Here is a 14,578-nt window from a genome sequence, read left to right as displayed (position 1 = left end):
ATGGATGAAAAGTCTATTCCTCAAAGACAGACATGTATTTATGTTAAGAAATATAAAAGTGCTATGTGCAGAGTTTGAAAGGATAAAATCCAGAAAGAAGATTCCAGCTTTTATTCTTTGTGATGGATTCTTAAATGGATAGTCAAAAAAAAGTTACATGCAGATTTTACAAAACTTGACAATTCATATAATTAATTAGAATGTAATAATCTAAATTAAGGACTTTCCCCAAGTGATGACACAAATGTGTTTTTACTATACATTTTTAAAAATAACCTAAACCATTGAACAAAGTAGTTCAATGAGAACTATACTCATTAACCACATTGTGCCTCTCAAAATTGCCTGAAAATGCAGTGATAGTATTGTTACTGCTTTCCTTGCAGCTAGTTTGGTTCCATGCAGTAATTTGATAACAATTTTCCAGCACAGAAGTGTTTTCCAGAACAGAAATTTTTTTATTAGTATTCCTACCCTGTAGAAAAGACAAAAGACCCTAAGCAGAAAATACACAGTATTGCTCATGAAAAACTTGTATTCTTGTAGAATTATTTACCACACACACCATTTTATTCCCAAAACAACTCTAAATTAAGGGAGTCATTACCGATAATTTGTTAAAGGAATACACAGAAGGTGCAAATGACTGCAAAGGTAGAAAAGGAGGGTCTCTGAAGATCAGCCCTTGTATGGGATTGGCTGTTTGCATAGTGGATTTTAATATTTTTTGTCATACCTCTCCCTTTCATTCCGAGCCAGTTGTCTGTTTCCCACTCCTGTCTTTCCAGTTCTGTTTCCCCCTTTGCTTTTCCTCTCAACGCAGTACCTTTTGTCCATCTCCCATCCATTTTTTTTAGTGGTGTTTCTGGTATCAGGGAGATAAATACATTTATATGCAAGAGAATGGTTGTTTGTGCAGATGGGATCATTTTATAAATAGGGTGCCTTATTTTAACCAATTAACAGTGGTACTATTTTAGCCCTGCCAACTTCTTTAGAATGTGCTTTCCTGCAGATGCAAGACACACTTATTCTGGAGGGGGAAATCTCAAGAATAGATGACAAGAACTGAAACTGTAATCCCAGGTTGCCAATATGTGGAAGCTAGGCACTCACATGTTTGTATTCTTTCTCTTTATTCTTCTTGGGAGCAGGGATTACTTTAAATTCAGTCATCTTTCTTTCAGGTAAATACCCTCATTTTCTTAGGGTCTTCATTAACATTCTTATGACTCCAAATTAAAGCAATCAGTTCTAAATGGCTACTAGGCAACAAAATGATTTTAAGATGACAGATTCTACAATAACGAGACACAAATGTAAAGGACTCTAGGATATGTAGTTAAATTGCTGTTTTTAGGTTAGCACTTTATCCAACATATTTGCAGAAATTTCAGAACTAGCTGAGAGTATCCTATGCTGTGTTTGCTCTGAGTTGTTAAGCATACTGATAGCATGGGAAAAAATTGGTAACACTAGCAACAAAAAAGCTTCCTATAAGATGTAGTAATTTAAGCTATGAAGATAGTAAAGAAAAGTTGCAGTATTTTGTCACATGACTTAAACTGTTCTTGCTCACAATAAAATTGGATGGTTACGGGGTTCTTAAATGAGAAAAACAGATTTCATCATTTTATCATACTTTCCTACTAGATTTACACTCATTACTGGATGCTGTTCTTCAGTGTATTTGTGAACAGTGCAATAATTTGTATTGGCATCTGAAACAGGATGAAAAATTTACAATTCTCTTTCAATTAAACTAGCTGTAGTACTCACTCACTATGAAGCAATATGTTTACTTTTTGGAGACCAAGGAATACAGGTATAAGGCAGATCTGTTGATATATTACAACAGGGTGTCAGCATTCTTTTGCAAGCTACTCCAGGAATTTCAACTTGTGAGGCTAAACTCATCAAAAATTTAAATGGAAAATAAGGGCTATATACATGACAGATGGCTGATGATACATTCAGGAGCTAATCATGTTTTGATTAGTACTAGTCAAGCAAGCAAACAACAGAAATCCAAGTTCCAATCAGATCAGACTGCTTTACTTTTTAGGATCAACCAAGTGTTGCCACCTAACTAGGCACATTTTAGTTCAACCTATCCTAAAATTTAGGGAAAACAAAAGATTTCTAGTTTGACTATTAAAATCAGTCAAAAATCCTTATTATGAAATAACTATTAGGGCAGTTAAAAGGTCACAAAAATGCATGCATTGAAAATCTGCGAACTATTCATTAAGCAAGAGGTTGCAAATAAGTGGGATGGTTTGAGGAAGCAAAAAGGATTACAATACGTTGAATTCAACTTGGTTTCTATTGACCTTTTCATCGAGTACTATACACAATGTAAAAATAGTTCCAGCCTTGATAACAAAAAAACGGTACTCCACCCAGTAGTCATAGATCCATACTGAAACCACCACTAAACCCTACCCGCTTCATTTGTGTAATATCCACCCTAATAAAAAGATATGGAGATTCTTGCACGCTTGTGCATTTTGTGCGACCTTTCTCAGCTTAATAGATAATAGTGTGAGAATTGGGAAATTAAGAGACCTCTCTAAAGGTTTACAGCGGCAAAAACAAATGGGAAAACAAACGCTACCTGGTCATGGAATTAGATATAATCATTCAGGACTGGAAATCAGTGTGAGTGTATTCGGGGATTTATTGAACCGGCCAATTAATTTAATCTAAACTTTCATTTCTTCCCGAGGCAGAAGCCTTAACACTCCGATTATAACATAGGGGAAAAAAACCCTCTTAACTACTTAAAGAAGCTTTTGCCGAAGGTTCCTCTAAGGTAATTCAGAATTATCACACCCCACCTATTATTATGTATTATCGATCTTTAAAAATGCTCGGAACCGAAGGGCGAGAATGAAAATATTGTGTTGGCCGATAGTAAACATTTTCTGTAAGAATGACACGTCCTTTCATTGCGGTGATGACTGAGAAAGCCTCCCCACCCAAGAAAATAAAAGCTTGAGCCCAAGTCGACCAATCCCAAGGTGAATAGCAGGTGGCCATTTCAAAAAAACACAAAAGCAGCCCGCGAAGGCGGTAACTCCCTTTTCACCTTCCATTCTATCAAACCCATCTAATCATAAAGCTTAGATAAATTCAGATAGCTTGCTTTGCTTCGGAACGTAACACTAGGACTCCCCTCGCTGGGAAAGACGGGGTGGGGGGTCTAAAATGGCGCCTGTCCCTTTCTCCCTCACTGACGCACCAGCGCCTCGCCCGACGTGATACAAAATGGTTCCTGCGGCGGCCCCGAACTCAGCATAGTCAAGCTGATGTAGCATGGAGGCGGACCCATCGGCCAATCACCAATAGATGGTGTCAACTGAAGCTAAAATGCCCAATGATGACTGTGGGGGGAGTTTGGAATCGCCGACTGGCCAATGACTTCCTAAGCAACTGCTGGTGGCAGGGCCTACCCGCGCGGCTCTGGGCGGTGCTGGGATAGGCGGGCGGGCGCTGAGACGGTCGTTTCCTGTCCTGGTGCATGGTGGTCGGACGGAGGAATTGTTGGAAAATTTCTCAGCGAGGTTCGTATATAAATGTGTTTTTACCCAGTGTGCCTTATTCTAACCGCCGCCATCTCCGACTGGGATGCTTCACTCTCGGGTTTGGTCTGGCCTAATCCCTTTGCGGCGATGTTCCACAGAGGGAAATGTGTGAGAAAAGCGGGGAGTCGCCCTAGTATCGCGGCTCATATTAATAATAAAGCCGAGGCGTTGCCGCTGTCCGGCCCGTGCATTCCCTCTCTCCCCCCCTTCCTTCATATTCCCGCCTTCTCCGTTTCTCTGGCTCCAGCTCTTTTCTCCTGCGATGTATTTGTCTCGGGGGGAAAGTTGCCGCGTAAAGAACCCGCTTGGGGTTTTCGGGCTGTAGGCGAAGCGGAATCGAGGGACATGTTACTGACTGACTTCCAGGGAAGTGTGCTGAGGAAGCTTTCTTTTTAGAGGCTGCGTCACCAAAGAAGGTTCATTTTGCATAGCCATTCGCAAGCCATGACAGAAAAAGGTCGTCTGAGGCATTTTTGTTCTCCGACATCGGCCCCGAGCCGAAGGAGCCGCTGTCTCAGAACGCCACCGTCGCCCTGTGCTCCCTGGTGAATTCACCCACGCCGCATGTTTAAAAAAAAAGGCAGCGGAACCATTTTTGACAAAACCTCGTATGAGAGGGAGCGAGCGAGTGGTGATCTAAAGCTGTAGGTCGGAAAGGGAGAATCCAAATCAATGCGTATAAGGTTGTGGCCTCAGTCGATCGTCGTGTGTACAGTTACCCGTCAGTTAAGGACATGCACGACATGTTTTTCTTTTGATTATAGTATGCAAATATGATGCGATAGAAGCTCTGTATGCATGCGTGATTCTCAGCAGGCGCATTTCAGACAAGAAATTCTGTTAGATATATGAAAGAAAGTAGTTTTATTTCCTCTCGTGGGTCCTGCGATTCGTTTTTTTAAATTCACTTTTAATTAATGTGGTAAAAACTCTTAAAATGAAGATAGATTCCTGCTTGTATGTCACACCATATGGCCATCAACCAAAAAATGCTAGATCTATAGTCCCTGTGTATTGGACTGCAAGTCTAACATAACTACACTGGCTCACTAGATTCAATTATTTCCAGAGATTTTAGGTTTGTGGAGTTCTTTGGATTGCCTGTTTGAATAAGGGGCTTTATTTTAAAAAAGAAATGTTAATGTCACAAAATATTTTAGTTTCACAGAAGGATACAATTTTAAAAGTAGAATGTATCTTCATTTTTATTCATGAAACAAAATAATTTGATAATTTTGACATGCTTTTGAAAATTCAACATCATACTGACTTTCTAAGTTTAATACAGTATTTTTGTATCTCGCAGTAAATCACACTTCTAGTTCTCCCATAAAACATACATAGACTTGACATCTCAGTAAGTGTTCATAAACTATAGATGCAAGGAACCATATGAGGAAAATACATTTTTCCAGTAATTTTAGAACAGATTTTGCAAGTCTTATTAAGTATTATTTTTAAGAGCTTTTAGAATGAGTGTTCTATACTCACTTCAATCATAAATGTATTCCTAAAGTGGGGTATAGTTAAGATATACAATATAGAAAATGATTACAAAACTTAAGAATAAAATGTGAATTAAACATTTTTTAGAACGATTTAACTGCCCACTTAAGGGAAGATCACAAATCTAACTAAGATCAAGAGGGCTTAGTTACACATGTTAGTGGGACTTTCTCCCAGTAAATAATGCTTTAATCCAGAGATTTATGTGGAAAATAATACTTGCATCCAGAAAGAACAAGATTGATAGAAGTAGATTTGTTCATCCACTGATCACAATTATAGCTTTTTAATTTTCTTGAAGCAGCTATTTGGAGATTTGAAGAATTCTCTGGAATGGGATGGGAATGGTGTGGGGGCCCATGGGAAAGAGAGTATGAGTCTGCTTACAGATGTAATGTATGTATCTAAATCTAATTCCAATCCACTGTATTGGAAAATCTTATAGACATGATACATGCTTCTAAATCTCAAACCCAGTTCACTGTGATTTTTTTTAAAAAAAACTCAGGTTTTGTATGAGATGTTTTACTTATTGCTCCTAAAAATTGAAAGAAACACTTCTTCAATAAACACAGTTCTGACAAGTAAGCTGTGTCCTTAATTACATGTTTTAGTGTTTTATTTATAGCAGTGTTTCTTAAAGTGTGGTCCTAGGACCCCTGGCGGTCCCCCAAGACCCTCTCAGGGATCCACAAAATCAAAATTATTTGCCAGCCTATGTTGAAAAATAATACAATATTAAAATCCCATCAGCCATGAGAAGTAGTGGCGAATGTGTCAATTTTAATTTTTAATACAGTAAATATTGATACATATAATCCATACAAACAAAAGCTCTTTTGGGGTCCTCCATAATTATTAAAAGTGGGAAGAGGTCCTGAAAGAAAAAAGCTTAAAACATTGATTTATAGCTATTTTCAGATAAAACCCCAAATGTTGCCTTAGTGCTAATATGTAAGATAATCAGCTTCAAACCTTGCCATCTGATGCTCCTTGTTAAATCGTAGTTTAATTATACAGACTGAAGCAAGTTGGAGTATCATAAGAGACTCAGGTGGCAGGGAGCAGTGCTTTGGATTCATTTTCAAGAAGGTGGTTTGGAATATACAGAGGTGCAAATATAGCACCTGTCTGTAACTTTTTAAAGTATGCATGTCTTGAATCACAGGGCTCCCCTCTGAACCTAACACAGTTATATAGTCCTGGTAGGGGGTAATGCATAAAAAGGGTATACAAGCCCAATAATTCATTTTTACTGTATTTGTGTAGTGCTAAGCCATAGCTGTGTGGATTATTCTCAATATCTGAGTTCATGTTTAGCATGTACTATAAACCCCAACCATTTGGGATTCAGTGTTTGTTTATGTAGTACAAATATGCTTCTGTAGTAAGATTGTGGGGGGAGTTGTTAGTCTTCAGGTTTTATATTTTAAAGGATAATGGTAATAAAGTATAGACATTTTAAAAATAGTACTTGATGTATCTCAAACTATACTTCTAATTTCATTTTAAAATAATGATGTGCTTTGTGATTTTTGCAAAGGTAATGGGCATTTTACACTATGACTACAGTAGAAACAAGGTAAAAGCAAATAATGGGTAGCATACACAAGCCAAGAACTATATCTAATTCATCTAAATGAACATGTATTTTCAAGGTTACCTAAAGATTTGAAAACCTACTTCATATATGAACTTTTTAAAATGCAAATTGGATTAGTGAGAAACTCAGTATTACTCATTGATATGATTAATTCCATAAGAAAAGTATCATGGAAATGCCAGTTATAATTGGTCTTCACTTGTATTTATCCAGATAGACTGGCAAATTATTTGCTATCATCAAAAGTAGGCTGATTGAAGTTTTGAGGCATAGTAGAGCTACCACTCTGGTCAGCAGCTTCTCTGGCCCTGCAGTGCATAACATCTCTAATATGAGTTCTTCAGGAATCTTATTCTTGCAGGAGTTCATTAAGAAATTTTTTTTCCATATGTATACCAGAGCTTATGATACCAGAAAAAAATACTCATTTTTAAACATTCTATCTTAAATTATCACAAATAAATACATAACTTATACGTAATTGGATTATATTTGATCCAGAATGACCATTCTGTGAATGGAAAATCTCATGTTTGCAGAAGGAACTGGAATCCAGCAGAGGCTCATGCCAAGGTGGTAATGGGGAGGAGTTGATTTTTGCCTTTTCTTGCAGACAGGTAAGCAACAGGAAGAAATTGTTGTAACCATCTCATTTTGCTATTCTAATTAAAACTGATCCTCAATCCCTGGATAATTGATTCAGATCTATGTTTAAGCATATATAATTCCTTCCATTTCATCTTACATTGCCAAGACAATAAAGCTATTGTGGAATTTATGATGTGAGCCTAGAAATCAAGTTTCATTCTGATCAGTCTTGAATTTGCAAGGGAAGAAAATTATTATGCTGTGATTAACTGGAGGAAACATTGGCATTCCAAAAAGTCAACCTTATTAATACAATATTCCTTTCATCAGAGGAAGTAGATTGAGCTTCCTGCAACACTAGTTTGGAAATGGACTGCAGATTGCTCTCCCAGGTTTTTATTTTGCTATTATGAGGTACAGTGTTTATATAAGCATTTATTTTTTTACCTCAGAAGTGTGTTGTGTATTTGCCCAGAAATACCTCTCCTGTAGGTGAAGGTCCTTACCATTATACTACCATTAGAGGGGAAGAATTTAATGGAGAATTGAATTTGTAATATTTTTACAAATATTTTTCCAGATATGGAAAATATTCTATATTAAAATACATAAACTCGTTGAAGGATTTGATATTAGACGGGGACAGGGCTAACCGTCCATATTTATATTTTATTTCTTTATATTTCAAATTTGGTCACCGTCTATATCACTAGGGAGCGACTGGGTGGTTTACAATAAAAATATTAATTAAAATTCAATAAAAACCATATTCATACATAAATAATATATTTCAAGGTACTTCTAGTAGATAAGAATATTAACCTACAGAAGCATCTTCAAGCTGCTAGCCATCCCCAGGGTTGGTTGCCCCTCTTCTCTCCCCACATGAGTTGGCAGAGCCAGATCTTCACCCTTTCTAGAAGGTCGAGAGAATAGGGGCCTGCCTTACCTCTGTGTGGAGGGTATTCCATAGGGCGGGGGCAACAGCAGAGAAAGCTCTCCTTATGGGCCCTACCAGTCAACATTGTTTTGTCAATGGGGTCCGTTGCGTACCTCCTCTGCCTGACCAGGTGGGACATGTCGATATAATGAGGGTGAGATGGTCCCTCAGGTAACCCGGACCCATGCCATGTAGGGCTTTAAAGGTGATAAGCAACACCTTGAATTGGACCCAGGCTTTTCCATTAGAAAAACAACTGAGCTTCAATTGTATGCTTACTTAACTGGGTGTAATGGCCACTGAAAAAGTGAAACCTTTTCCTAAGTATGTAGGCATAGACTGGAAGCTTAACAACATGGGCAGGTATGCATACTTAGAAATACCTTTTAATTCAGTGGGACTTATTTCTGAGTTGTTAGTTTTCATTGACTTCAGCATCATGATTCAAAGGCAACAGTTTTTCTTCAGTCTTCTGATGGTTCAGCTTTCACAGCTATTTATACTATTCTTTGGGTCATAGTTTTCCCAACTGCAATCATCAGAAGATTGAAGAGAAAATTAAATTGGGGTGCTGGAGGTAATTGAGAATACCTTATTATATTATATAATATAATAAAGTTTTTAAAAATATACCTTGGACTAGAAAAGGTATCTTTGTTGTCAATGTGACAACAGTACACTTTAAGATTTAAAGTCTCTGCACTTTAATATTTTGTCCTAATTTGTCCTAATATTTCTCCCAAATAGCAGGTGTCTATTTCTGTAAGTAGTCTATGGTCACCACTCCTGTGAATTGTTGTACCTAAGAAGATAAAATCTTGGTACTTCTGGGTGGATGTGCAAAAGATTGCATTGTGCACAGAAGATGATATGGAAGTGTATAAAATGCAGGATGGGAAGAATCAAAATTCATCCAAATTTAATGAACGGACTGTGGGATGGGATTTCTTGCTCCTGAAATCTTCTCCAGAAGCTCCTGTGGAGCAAATGAGTGCACAGTAAGAGATGGAATTTATTATGACGCCAGGTGCTGCTCTGTCCATAGACAAAATGTTTGGATATAATCAAATGGATTGACTTAAATATTAGCTAGCGTGTATAACAATGAAATTAGATTTATTCTGAATTTATTTCATAGCTCAAAAGTAAAATTTCTTCATGCAGTGTCATAAATTGTAATGGTTGCAGGCATAGATAGTTTAAAGTGAAACAGACAAATTCATGGAAAATACAGATAGTCCCAAGTTTAAGAACAAGTTCCGTTCCAAGGTCTGTCCTTAAGTCAAATTTGTATGTAAGCCAGAACAGTATTATTTTATAATATTATATTAGTATTGTGTATTTAACTTGAATCACTGTGAATTTAACTCGAATTTTGCTATGTAGGCTCTGTTCTTAACTATGTGTCATTCCGTAAACTGGGCGTTCTTAACCTGGGGACTACTGTACCACGATCCAGCAGTATTAGCCATTGTAGCTAAACGGAGCTCCCATTTCAGGAGCAATATGTCACTGGATAGCATTTTGCCTAGGGAAGGAGAAGTTACTGTATTCGTGCTCTGATTTCTAGAAACTGGTTAGACTCAGAAAGAAGCAATGCTTTTCTAAATAGATCCTCCTTTTCATACAGCAGATCTTTTATCTTTAAAAGTTCACATGGTACAGCTAAACATAACTTTCTCTTTAAAAACATACTTGATAATTTTAATGAAACTTGAATTAATAAAACTAAGCTGCATTTAAGAAAAAATGATTCATTGTCAAATCAATTGGCATTAAGAGTTAAAATGCATCTAAGCATTGATGCCAGTGATCTTATGCACACACAAATATAAGACTAAGGCTACAATCAAATGCATCTCTGAAGGTATAACATATATTGCATTCAAGCTGCCCAAGCCAATAAAGATGCTTCAAATCATGTTTGCTATTTTTGCCTAATAAAAAAATCATCTTTGTCTCAGAATATTTTTAATTTATAACAAACCAGAATATTTCAAGCCTTGTTAACAGTTAACTAGTAGTTGTTAAGAAGCATCAGACGTTCCAACTATATAATTAAAAATAGTGCTTTTCTTTATAGTTCAAGATATTTTTTGAGAAACCTATCATCTATGACCAGTTTAGCATTTTGAATAGTAGTCCCATATATGTATTGACTTATTTCACATTTTTGTTTCTTTGACTCTACAAGTATACTATAAATTTTAGAGACGGTGTTACCATGGGGTGATCAACTAGATGCATGATGGATTTCTAAAATTCTAGGTTAGGTATATGGATACTACTAATACAAAGATTACTTTAAATACGTTTTTTATTCTTTTTTGTTGCTGAATATTTACCAAAGCATACTTCCAAGTTTTGGTTATATTTAAAAGTGTGTATAATTTTGGGGGAGAGAAAGGTGCTATTTTTTGCACCCTCCACTGTGCACATGTTATTGTAAATTTAGACTGCTGAAGAATGGGAGCATATCTACCCTGATGCTCCTTGATTCTATTACTGGATTTATAGTTGCACTATAAGCAAGGATTTGTTGATGGATTTATTGTTTCTCAGTCTTCCTTTTCCATCTCTGTAAATAGTTATCACAGTGACACTACAGGACTGTTGCCCAAATAATAAAGAATATGAAATTATCTTAGGATGGCTGGGACAGCAGGAGACAAAAAAGCAGTTACAGAGAAACCAATAAAAATCTAAATGTATACAGTGGTACCTCGGGTTACGAACGCCTCTGTTAACGAACTTTTTGGGTTGCGACCAGCTCCAGCCACAAAAATTTACCTCGGTTTCTGAACTCCGCCTTGGGTTACGAACCAGATCCGTGGCCATTTTCCCTGCTGCCACGCGGTCGTGGCTTCCTGTGGGCGAGATCGCGGTAGCAAGGAGACGTTCGGTGAGGCTTGTGGTGTGTTTTGTGGTGTTTTGGAAGGTTTTTGGTGTGCTTGTCAGCATGGCTCCAAAGAAAATGCAGAGCAGGCTTGGCAAGAATAAGGCTTTGAAGAAAAAAGTGACGATCGAACTGAAGAAGGACATTATAGAAAAGCACGATCGTGGTATTTATGTGACTGATCTGGCCTCAGAGTACAAGATGGCGAAGTCGACCATCTCGACTATTTTGAAGAATAAAGATGCCATCAGAGGAGCTGATGTGGCAAAAGGAATAACGATCTTAACGAGGCAGAGGACACAAGTGCTGAAAGAGGTGGAAAAGCTGTTGTTAGTGTGGCTGAATGAGAAACAGCTGGCAGGTGATAGCGTGAGTGAAGCTATCATCTGTGAAAAAGCCAGGAAACTGCACAGTGATTTACTGCAGACAAACCCCTCTACCAGAGCAGCAAGTGAGGAATTTAAAGCCAGCAGAGGCTGGTTTGAGAAATTCCGCAAGAGAAGTGGCATCCACAGTGTGGCAAGACATGGTGAGGCTTCCAGTTCTGACAAGGCTGCTGCAGAAGCCTACAAGAAAGAATTTGAGGACTTCATGAAGGCGGAAGGATACGTCGCTCAGCAAGTGTTCAACTGCGACGAGACAGGGCTCTTCTGGAAGAAGATGCCAAACAGAACCTACATCACACAGGAGGAAAAGGCATTGCCAGGGCACAAGCCCCTGAAGGACAGATTGACCCTTTTGCTGTGTGCAAACGCAAGCGGTGACCTGAAGATTAAGCCGCTACTGGTGTACCATTTCCAGACCCCTCATGCGTTCAGGGAACACAATGTGAACAAGGCCAGACTGCCTGTCATGTGGAGGGCCAATGCGAGAGCGTGGGTCACAAGGCAGTTGTTCATGGAATGGCTGCATGAGGTGTTTGCACCCAGTGTTAAAAAATACTGTCTGAGAACCAGCTGCCTGAAAGGTGCCTTCTCCTGATGGACAATGCCCCAGCACACCCTCCAGCCTTGGTGGATGACATGGATGCCGAGTACGACTTCATAAAGGTCAAGTTCCTCCCCCCCAACACGACACCTCTTCTGCAGCCCATGGACCAGCAAATGATCTGCAACTTTAAGAAGCTCTACACAAAGGCGCTCTTCACCAGGTGTTTCAATGTCACTGAGGAAACATCCTTGACTCTGAAAGAGTTTTGGAAGAAACATTTCAATGTCCTCCACTGCATCAGCCTCATTGACAAAGCCTGGGGAGATGTCACCTGCCGGACCTTAAACTCAGCCTGGAGGAAACTGTGGCCAGAATGTGTTGCTGAACGTGAGTTTGAAGGGTCTGATCCAGAGGTAGTGAAGGAGATTGTGTCCATGGGCAAGAGCATGGGTCTGCTTGTGGATGATGCGGACATAGAGGAGCTTGTTGAGGACCATAAGGAGAAGCTGACCACAGAAGAACTTGCTCAGCTCCAGAGTGAGCAACAGAAAGCGCTTGGTGAGGAGCATTCCACTGAGGAAGAGGAGGAGGGGGAGGAGGTGAGCAGTGATGTGATAAAATCCATCATGGAGAAATGGAATGAGTGCCAGGATTTCCTTGAGAAGCACCACCCCAACAGAACTGTGACAAACAGAGTGTTGAATATGATGAACGATAACGTGTTCTCTCATTTCCGGAGGGTTATGCAGCGCAGGAAAAAACAACTGACTTTAGACAGGTTTTTCCCCAGAACTGAGCCTGCAGCTAAGAGGCAAAGGAGAGAGGAAACCCCTGAAGGAGATCTCCCCGATGTCCTTTTGGAGGGCAACTCTTCCTCCAAACAATAACTGCCTCCCCACCCCATTCTCCCTCTTCATACTGTGCTGTACTGTACTTTTTTTCATGTTTTTGTGGTTTAAAAATAAAATGCATATGTTTCAGAACGGATTAACTGCATTTACATTGAACTGTATGGGGAAATTTGCTTCGGGTTGTGACCAAATTCGGAGGGCGGAACGGATTAACCGTATTTACATTGAACCTTATGGGGAGATTTGCTTCGGGTTGTGACCAAATTCGGAGGGCAAAAAGGATTAACCGTATTTACATTGAACCTTATGGGGAAATTTGCCTCGGGTTGCGACCAATTCGGGTTGCGACCAGAGTCACGGAACTGATTACGTTCGTAACCCAAGGTACCACTGTATATTGGTTTTGAGGAGCGTGTATGAGAAGAACTAGTAGTCAGTTGCACTGTTTCTGCTCTATCATGTAACCCTCCGCCCTTTTTTGCGGTCCTCAAATCATTCTAGGATTGAGTTCTTGCAAATCAACAGCAAAATTCCAAAAATTAGCAGCTCAGTTTTCTGCTTTTTTAAAAATAAAGGTAAAATAGATGTGTTAACCCAAGGATTAACATGTAAAGCCCTGCTAAAACCCACAAAAGAAACAAAGAATACCATTATCATGTTCCTGAATTTTATTTTATTCAGTCCCTGGCCACAAAAATATACAATGTCAAAACCTGTCTCCTTCAAGTGAAGCTGGACTTCTGGGAATGTCTATTCTGATTTAATCTGTATCTTGTAATATCAATATTTTGTAATAACAAGACTTTGTAAGAAAAAGTAAAGTATCCCTTGAGTCTTCAATAAATAATAAATACCTTGAGTCAAGTTCAGCTCCAGATATGCAAACAAAATTGTGTTGTTTTTGGCAACAAAATGGAAGTGATTTGCCACTACCATCTTCCAGGATATTTTCAACTTTCTAGTCTATCCTATAGCCCTGGAATTTCCTGTTGATAACCAGTCTTAAGTCTGATCCTGATTAGCTTTATTGAAAGCTCAGTGCTGCCACCTGCTTTCTACTACTGTATTTAGTAGCTATTGCAGAGCAAATGTAGAAAAACCAGCTGAAGATCCTATTTTATGAGTTGCAGTAGCTAACTGACCTGCCCTTGTATTAATTCTGCAGTCTTTTCTATAAAATAAATCAGTCTTGTATATTTCTGTTTCAGAAAGGGGTATCATAGAACTTTCCCCACTTTTCTGCATAAACTATTCCCCTCAGAATGTTTATTAATTATATTTGAGCCTTTAACATGTCACAATCAAGCTTTTCCCTTGGAGGACAAAACTGTTCAAAATAAAACTTAAAATAATTCATACAACATTTTTGTGAGGAGCAAGGACTCCTGATATGCCTCACCTGAGTATTAAAATGAGGATTATAAGGATTTGCAAAATTATTTCTTCCCTAAAAAATTAATCACAAATACTTAATGGTTTGAAAAATATTTAAATGTTGGTGTAAGGAATACTGTTTGAATCTAATTTATGTACATTCGCTGTTATGTTTAGGTAGACGATGTTATTAGCCCAGATAAATCGAGATTCCCAGGGAATGACGGAGTTCTCTGGAGGAGGGATGGAAGCTCAGCATGTAACACTCTGTTTAACAGAAGCTGTAGCCGTGCAAGGTGAGTT

At 38.5% G+C, this 14,578-nt stretch overlaps 1 protein-coding gene across 6 annotated transcripts in view; it reads left to right on the top strand.

Moving 5' to 3' along the window:
* Positions 1–3,480: 3,480 nt before the first annotated feature.
* Positions 3,481–14,578, top strand: part of ZNF143 (zinc finger protein 143) — a 43,886-nt gene continuing 32,788 nt past the window's right edge. For 2 of the 6 annotated variants that reach the window (XM_088145949.1, XM_088145954.1), the window contains exons 1-2: positions 3,481–3,566; positions 14,453–14,571. In XM_088145949.1, the coding sequence (XP_088002075.1) occupies positions 14,460–14,571 (112 nt within the window). In that variant the 5' untranslated portion in view covers positions 3,481–3,566; positions 14,453–14,459. The other 4 variants (XM_088145950.1, XM_088145951.1, XM_088145953.1 and 1 more) reach the window with 4 other exon arrangements.

Source organism: Python bivittatus, unplaced genomic scaffold (assembly GCF_059951505.1).
Source record: "Python bivittatus isolate LINGU-HERP-01145 unplaced genomic scaffold, Pbiv_v1 ctg000480_np1212, whole genome shotgun sequence".
NCBI classification, from domain to species: Eukaryota; Metazoa; Chordata; class Lepidosauria; order Squamata; family Pythonidae; genus Python; species Python bivittatus.
The sequence above is the reverse complement of the archived record's forward strand: the minus strand, read 5'-3'. Positions and strand labels throughout refer to the sequence as shown.